General features: G+C 43.7%; 1 protein-coding gene across 2 annotated transcripts in view; it reads left to right on the top strand.

The window, feature by feature from the left end:
- Positions 1 to 248: 248 nt before the first annotated feature.
- LOC119178576 (proton channel OtopLc) overlaps positions 249 to 8288 on the top strand; it is a 114911-nt gene continuing 106871 nt past the window's right edge. The window contains exons 1-2 of one of the 2 annotated variants that reach the window (XM_075882305.1): positions 249 to 389; positions 1376 to 1573. In XM_075882305.1, coding sequence (XP_075738420.1) covers positions 387 to 389; positions 1376 to 1573 — 201 coding nt within the window. In that variant the 5' untranslated portion in view covers positions 249 to 386. Of the gene's footprint in view, positions 390 to 1301; positions 1574 to 8288 lie in introns of both variants that reach the window. The other variant, XM_075882303.1, reaches the window with a different exon arrangement.

The following is an 8288-nucleotide window of genomic DNA, read 5'->3' as shown; positions in this document are numbered from 1 at the left end:
TAAAACAATCAATAAAACAGTCTGACACGTGCGAGCGATTGTAGAAGTGATAATAAAGTTGTAACGAAAAATCGAGGAGGGTCATTTTAAATTAGTACGCGATGACAGTTTCTTAAGTTGAACGAGGGCCGGCAGTGAAATTGTATTATGCCGACTCGATTAACACGGAGGACGCCTTTGTGCTTAGCTGCCATGATAAGGATGCTTTATCAGAGCCAGCAAAATATGGTAGAAGTGCAGACAATGGTGAACAAAGGAGGCAACGATAAGAGTCGTTAGAAAGCCCCGTCAGTCAGGTATGACTGACAGGCAGCGACGCTTTCACGCGTGGCGCACCGACTGCACTGGAGATCCCGGATTTCGTTGTGTGTTCGTCGTAGCTGCGCATGGTGAGGACACGAAAGCTTGTTTCTCTCTTCCTACTCTGATCACAATCTAACCGCATCCAGAAAGCGCGGCGCGTATTTAGTGCATGCAGACAGTTTAGGCAGAGACGGTATCGTTCAGCAGCCAACGGTGTAAGAGCCAACTTAGAAGTGTGGCAGCTTGGGCTAGTTAGTATGGCATGACGATAGTTACAGCGCGAGAACAAAACGACGACACAGAAACATTAAGAATGACACGTGCCTTTCGTATCCTTCTTGTTGTCTCTGTGTCGTCGTTCTGTTCTCGCGCTATAGCTATCGTAAGAGCCAACATTTTTAGAGCCCGCCTCGGAGCTCTACTGGTTATGGTGATCAGACCCGCACGTCGCAGCATTTAATCGCGGTCTCGGCGATTCCATTTTCAATGAAGGCGAGAACGCTTGTGTCCTCTGTGTTTAGATTTTGGCGCACGTTAAAGAACACCACGAGGTATAAATTTCAGAAGACGTCCACTGAGGCCCCTCTCATAATCGTATCTCGTTTTTGGGATAGTAAACCTCAATTATTATTATTATTATTATTATTATTATTATTATTATTACTATTATTATTAGCCACAGTATCCACGTACGTTGGCTCCGGCGACATTGCCTTTCCCGCTACGTAATATACCAGCCGTAAATATCTCGCCTCTTTCGTCATAACATACGAGTGCTATGTAGCAGGCGCGTTGTTTTCATCGCTCGTCGCATAACTGGACGCTCTGATGCATCGATGTGATCTGGCTTATCGTCGGCTGCTGATTCTCTATGTACGGAGACAGCACTGTTGGTGCATGTGCGTATCAACTGGTAATTGGCAAGAGTACTCCCACGTGTTGCCACACTCGTTTCACTCTGGTTGTACGAAATGCACGTTTGCTTGCTCCTTCATTAGGAAAGAAGCACAACTGCTTCGTAAAAGCGGCAACTGCTGCATTCGTATGGCGACAACTTGTGCTTGGTCGACAGGACATGTCTCGGCCATCGGGTGGCGGCGGCAAAAGCCCGATGCCCATGGCGGTGATGATGGTCAACCGGCGTGGCTCCGACTTCCGGCCACACAGCTCGAGCTGCTCGGGACGGCTGGGCGAGGCCGACAGGCCGCGCAGCGCCAAGCACGGGGGCCGATCTCGCAGGTCGGGCAGCCTCTCCGCCATCGGACAGCAGGCAAGCCCCCCCTTCAGACGTGTGTGCGCTGACACGGCGTTACACGCTCTGCATTTCGCTGCAAAATATTAATAATAATCTTTTAGTTTTCATCAATAGTTCAATGAAGGACAGCTGCAGGTAAAAGCTGATCTCCGATAGAGGCAGCTTGACAAAGGCCCACAGCCACCTTTTAGCATGGCAGCAGTGGCAAACAGTCAGCAAATTTGCACTCGAACACAACAACGAATAATAATAAATAAAAAATAGAAAAATCCAGTCCAAATTCCCAAAAAATAGAAATAGCAACAATGATAATGGAGCGAATTCAAAGGAATCTTAAAAACTAAACATGTGTATATCGCGCAATTCAGTCTGTGCACAGTGTAAGAAATTACTGCCTGCTTTCACAATGTCTTGAGGTCATTAGTGATCTTTTTGGGGTTCAATGAAATGAAATATAGGGCTAGAAATATGCTGCGAAATTTATTTTTGGTTATGAATATTTCGAGCAAAGATAAATTATACTCTTCACATGGGGGTTCAAACCAGGGCTAGGCGCTATCGAGGATACGTGTATCTTATTTTATTTTAGATACTCTGTAGGTAACTGGTACCTCTATTACTGGGCTGGGCAAAGATACTTTGATATTGTATCGCGATACGCTACAACATACGGAGGCAAAAAATATTGGAGATACAGATACAGGATACTGCCGCAAAAACTGTATCCGATACGATACTTGCCAATAGTATCTTAAGATACTTCGATACGTTCGCAAATTTCTGGTTAAAGACCCCCACAATTTAGTAGTGAACGCATATGCACAAAAATGACTGGTTGACGACTTCTGAAATGTGCTGAAGATCATTTTTATGAAATGTTTGTTGGTATCTCACAACTTTTCGCTCCAAGTAAATTAGTTTACTTCCAAGCATCTTATTGGGATGTGTTTTAGCTGCTTTTAGCAGTTAAACAGAAGACCCCACTTTTCTAACAGTGGTTCTAGCATGTCAATTCTGATAGCAGTCGCAGGTTTACAGCAGCGACAATGCTACTAGCAAAAATTTTGCGGAACACTGTGTACAAAAGCCTATACGTAGAGCGCATAAAGCTGATATTACGTTTCTTATTCTTCTGATCTCCTGGAGTTCGTCATCTATATGTTCACTAACTTGCAATATTTTTCTCATGCGGACAACATGTGTGCTTCAGAAATGCCTCGAACCTTTTGTGTTGTCACGTGGTGGTGACCATGAAGAAAGCGGCAGCCACTCTGGCAGAAACGAAACTCACTAATGAGATAACTTGCGTGCAGAAAATAACGCAAAGCCCAGGCTAAGCGCGCATTACCCTGATAAGTGCCTTGGGTAATTCGATCATCGGCAGAACGTGGCTTGTATCTACCTAAACAGATGCGATCACACCGACCAGTGTTATGGCCTGTGAATCCGTTTTACGTCCAACAACTACAATATCATGGTGAAGACGGCACGAGTGGAAGACTCCGGAAACTTTGACCATGTGTTCTTATATTTATTTATTTGATTTGCATCTTCACTTCACTTTATTACCTTAAAGATCCCTCAAGGGGGTCTTACATAAGGGGTGGGTTGTACAGAGATGTAACTAATGCCACAATTTATTAACGAGACAGGTACATAGATACACTTTGAACAAAACGTGATGGACAAGTGATAGAAACAATGTCGTGAGGAAGGCCATTCCATTCTGCAGCTGCGCAGCGGAAAAAAGGATGCAGAAAAGGTAGTGGTGCTAGAACGGAGTCGGGAGACTTGAAGTAGATCTGAGACAATCTCGAAGTTTACGAAACGTTGCGGGCGGCTTTCTTCGAGAGGTCATAAGTTTTTTTTTTTTTTTGTGACCCGATCACACCAAAGTGAAAATAACAATAATAAGAGTGCGTGGCAGCATAGTTTCACGAGTCATCGTGGTACGACATCGCTATACCCGCTATTGATAGCTACAATTACCTGACATTTTGTAGTAAAAAAATAGGGAGGCCTAAATAAAGGAAAACTAAAATAGAAAAGCTGCTCTGTTTAACGCATTCGTGGTAAATAAGTTAAAATGCGTGATACAGGTGGCACTGGTAATCGCTATGAAATTCAAGCGTTAGGTAAACCATCCGCGTGTACCTATTAAGGTACGCGCAGACGGTATACCTAACGACAGTAAGATAGTAAGATAGTCAGTGCTTATAGGGAATCACCTGAAATTACCCCTTGGTACGTTTATAAGAAAAAACGGACCATTTTACTTAACAATGTTTTTCGAATCCGCTTCCTGAGATCTTTAAGGCGGCTTCTAATTATTCGCCTTATTACAACGCAAACTGAATTGGGCCATTCCACCAAGCAGTAAGCAGAATGCTTGGCGCTGTAATACAACGGATGCCTACATAGTGACATATTAGTTCCCAAATTGTCTTCGCAGAAAAATAAACTCAAGTGCATGTGAATGTCAGGATAACAAGGGTTGGCTACACTTTACAAAAGGCATATCAGATCCAGCTTTTCGGGAAACGAGCGGTTTAGTTCGCCTGAACGACACCACGTACCCTCAAATCACAATTAAAAAATTCAAAATTCCCGCCATGACGCATGCAGTGACGTAGCGCTGATGAAATATAATAAAAAAAACGTTTCACACACCCTAAGATGTTGGCTTCACGTCAGTGCGCAGATAAGAGCGCGGTGTTTTGTCGTTATGTCGACACCAACGAATGGCAATGGATCGGCAGTTTTTCTATACATAACCGTGCCAGACAGATCGCCGCCGCATTTCGCACGAAGTATTCTTTATTCTTTATTTATTCTTCATTCGCTGAGTGCCCCGCTTTGCTCAAAAAGGCGTTACAGCAGCGGGGTTACAGACTGGAATAAAACAATTCTTCGTTTATACAGCACACTTGCTTGTCTTGCAGCCGGTTCCAATCTCTAATGGTCATCACAAAAAAGGAATTGTAAAACATGGTCGTTCTTGCTCGATACCCTTTCACTTTGCGTCGGTGGCTATGTCGACTAGATATGTAGCTGGGTTCACTGAAATAGTTATGACGGCCAATCCCAGTCCGCCCATGAAAAACAGAAAAGAAAAACTTCAAACGCAGTTTTTTCCTGTGTAAAGAAAGCAATTCTCAACCCAATTCAGCTTTCATAGCACTGCAGCTGTCTCTCCGCTCGTACCGCCCTAAAACAAACCGCGCAGCTCTGTTTTGTATTTTTTCAAGCTTATCAATCAAGTTCGCCTGCATCGGGTCCCACACAGGACATGCGTATTCCAAAATCGGTCTAATACATGTGAGATAGGCTGTATTTTTTAATGTTCGGGGTGCCAATCTTAGAGATATGTGATATGATATGTGGCCGTCGTAGACACACCCTTGGTGTATCGAAAAAAGCGTGTTTGTTTTTGTTTGTTTGTTTTAGTTTCTTCGCTGCCGTATTAGTTTGGACATTAGAGAAGCATGCCACTTACAGGGTTTCGTGTTCGCCGAGCGTCAAGCATTATGATCGGGTACGAACAGCACATTGCCATTGTATATTACCCGATTTTTTTTTTCGTGTGAGTACCCTACTTAGGTAAAGCTCGCTTGCGTTACGTCAAAGTAAAATTTCATAACTTTGAGAACGCTAAGAATAAGAGTACGAAAAGGAGTGTAAGGATATGTATTTTTTTTGTTTTCGTTTGGTTGTATAATGGGGCTACCACCTCCAGCTTGGCGCCGTCGAAGCGGCTGTGGCTCGAACTTTTGCACGCAGTCAGGCTTGCTTTCACACCGCACCGTGATCTCGGCACCGCACGGGCATTTTTCTCGCGATCAAGGCCGGCACGGATCGAGGCTAGATACTCTTTTCTTATGTTACCAAGATGTCGAATAAACTCGCCCAACTTCCCACACCATTACTAAGTACCCTTGTTAACGCCACTCTTATGTACACGTTAAACAACCCCCAGCGGTTGTGGAGTCCTGCGTGTGCAGAATCCGTAATTGACATGCCGTTATTTCGAGGCGTTACAACCCATGTGTTATTATTACTGTAACAATTGCAGGACGTGAAAGTGTCCGTCGGCACTGTCACATGAGAGTGAAATCGACGTTTTAATAATGTTTCCGCTTGGGGACAAGCCTTCGTCAGCATGAATGTACTTCATGTTACCGCCTCTATATATGGGTAAGTAGATGTGTACTCTTAGCGCACTGTGCCACAATCGGAATATATGCGCATCAAGAACAAAATAGCGGTGCATAGTTCACAGAACACTCCACAACGAATCACAACAGCAGTAATAAGTATATGGCGTTAAACAAGAAACCTTGTACTCGCGCATTAGGCGCCCACGCCCAATGTCAGCAATTCTTGAGAAACATTCCAACGTGCGGACGCAAAGCGAGCGCCCAAAAGTTTTTTCCAGAGCCACTCCGTGCAATGTATGGGCATACTAAGAATTAGCAGAACATCAATACATCCTCCAAATTTCGTAATAAAAATATATGTCTTCTGCTGGTTGTCATTATAGTTGCAATCTTTAACGAAAGACATGCAATCAGATTAATACCACTGCGGCTAAAAGCACTGCCGATGACTTTAGCTCGAAAATTTGTAGTGTTTTCTGCTGAGACAGATCATGTAGTTCATATGCTTGAGTTTTCCAGTATGAAGTCGCTGTATATCGCTCAAACAATGCGTTTTGGTACCGGTTCAATAATCACAACGTACACTCTATTCTCCATTTGCCGATATCTAGACACGTTCGCGCCATCGGGCATACCTTCAAATCAATTGGGACGACAATATTTAAAGCGGGATTCACTTCACATTATAAGCACTAACTGCACTGAGTAATTGTCATTTCACAAGTTGAAAGCTGCTTCTAGGAGCCTAAACGAAAACGCTGGTAAATTGACCATCATGCTTACGTATTCTAGCAACCATTCCTGGATTCTGTCACAAAAGTCTTCTTTTTTGCTGTCGTTTTTTTTTTGCCTGATTTTGTTCACAGAGTACAACCATTTGCTATGTACGTTGGCACGGCGCCGATAAATCTGATAAATGCTATGACTCAAAGTATCTCATTGTACAGCGGTGCGGTTTCTGTGAGTCCACCACGTGCTTATAGCTTCTTTTCAATGCGCATAGGGTCTGATTGCGGTGCACTGCACTTTATAGTTTACATCTTCCCACATCTACAGGGTGCTTTAGCTAAACTCGCCAAGTAATGAAAAAATCATACATGAGCACTTCACATCTCCAATTAGCGCAGTAATCTTCTGAGCCATATAAAGCATGTCAGAATACTTTTGCAGTACGCGAAGCTACGCAATGCAAAAAAAAATGGCCAAATGAACATTGTAATAGTGACTCTAGAAAAAATCTCCAATCCAAAATTTGTGGTGCCTAAACAGAAATAATAAAATTTTTGTTCCGTGGTAAGACAACTCCACTGCCTAATTTTTGCCATATACTATTATATGGCAAAATATACTATTATACTTGTAAAATTTGTAATTTGAAATTTGTAATTTTAATGTGTATTATTATTATTATTATTATTATTATTATTATTATTATTATTATTATTATTATTATTATTATTATTAGTCGCTGTTGCGCACACGTTGGCCTGATTGGCCTTCATTCGCAGCAAGCAAATAACGCAATCTGAAACGTCCTAAGCAAGAATTAAATCTCACTAGCCTCGGCCGCAGACCAACGTTCCACGCATGACTGTCCTTTTGAGACGCCTCTCGTCAGAATGGCCCGCCTGGTGCACTCGTCATATTCGCACTGTTCGAGGGGATGCACGTGATGTCTCCACTTCGCGTATGGAACGACTCAGCATTTCGGGAATTAAGTTCGTCGCTGCAAACAAACAATAGTGATACGTGCATTTTTATTTCACACTGTTTTTTGTGTCAAAATAATGCAAATAAGAATACTCATTGCGTTGAAATGTGTACGAAGCGAAAGAGCACGAAAAAATTTAATATTGGGGAATTCGCTTTTAACATTTCCTCATGCTCTACGTGTGCAGTGCACTGCACTGGTGATAATATGATGGAGTCTCTCCAATCTGACAGACCAGAAACGCTGTTGGTGTCACCAGGAAGGCGGTCGACGAAAGAATGACACACAAGGTTCACACCAGGTTAGGCCAGTGTTGGACATTCATCGTATCATCTTACAAAGGTTTCATACATGAGCACTTCGATTGTGTAGAGGTGTTTACCTTACTTTAATATAGAATGGGAGCCTCGATCTCGTGTTTCCGAGGCATGACAGAGATGGTTTTTGAGCCGAGCACCTCAGTGGTGCTGAATGTCTTGGTGGCTTACCGCTCCGCTGCCAATCACTGTGTAATATGGTGCTGCCAGCCTAGACTTATTGCGATGGTCCGCCAGCAACTTCTTTGGAGACATCTAGCCTTATGAAAGTGGTGCCATCCTGAAGGTCTACTCCATGGCTCCTCGAGGCAACACGCTTTCTCCATCGTCTTTCTCGAAGCGTCCGTCCTGTACGCGTCCCATCGACGGAGGAGGTGAAACTGCGCTCGCCTGAAAAAGCACTTACGTTCCCCCTGTCGGGAAACTCGGAGGAGGAACGATGCGCGCACCGCCGTCACCACGCTCTCGTTTATAACCACTCCACTATGATTCGCCGTTCGATCTTCACGTCACACTGAGTGCGTCGTCGCCGGCTGGCAATTCCG

This window comes from Rhipicephalus microplus, chromosome 2, assembly GCF_043290135.1.
Source record: "Rhipicephalus microplus isolate Deutch F79 chromosome 2, USDA_Rmic, whole genome shotgun sequence".
NCBI classification, from domain to species: domain Eukaryota; kingdom Metazoa; phylum Arthropoda; class Arachnida; order Ixodida; family Ixodidae; genus Rhipicephalus; species Rhipicephalus microplus.
Note: the sequence above shows the minus strand (reverse complement) of the source record. Positions and strands in the feature narration are given on the sequence as shown.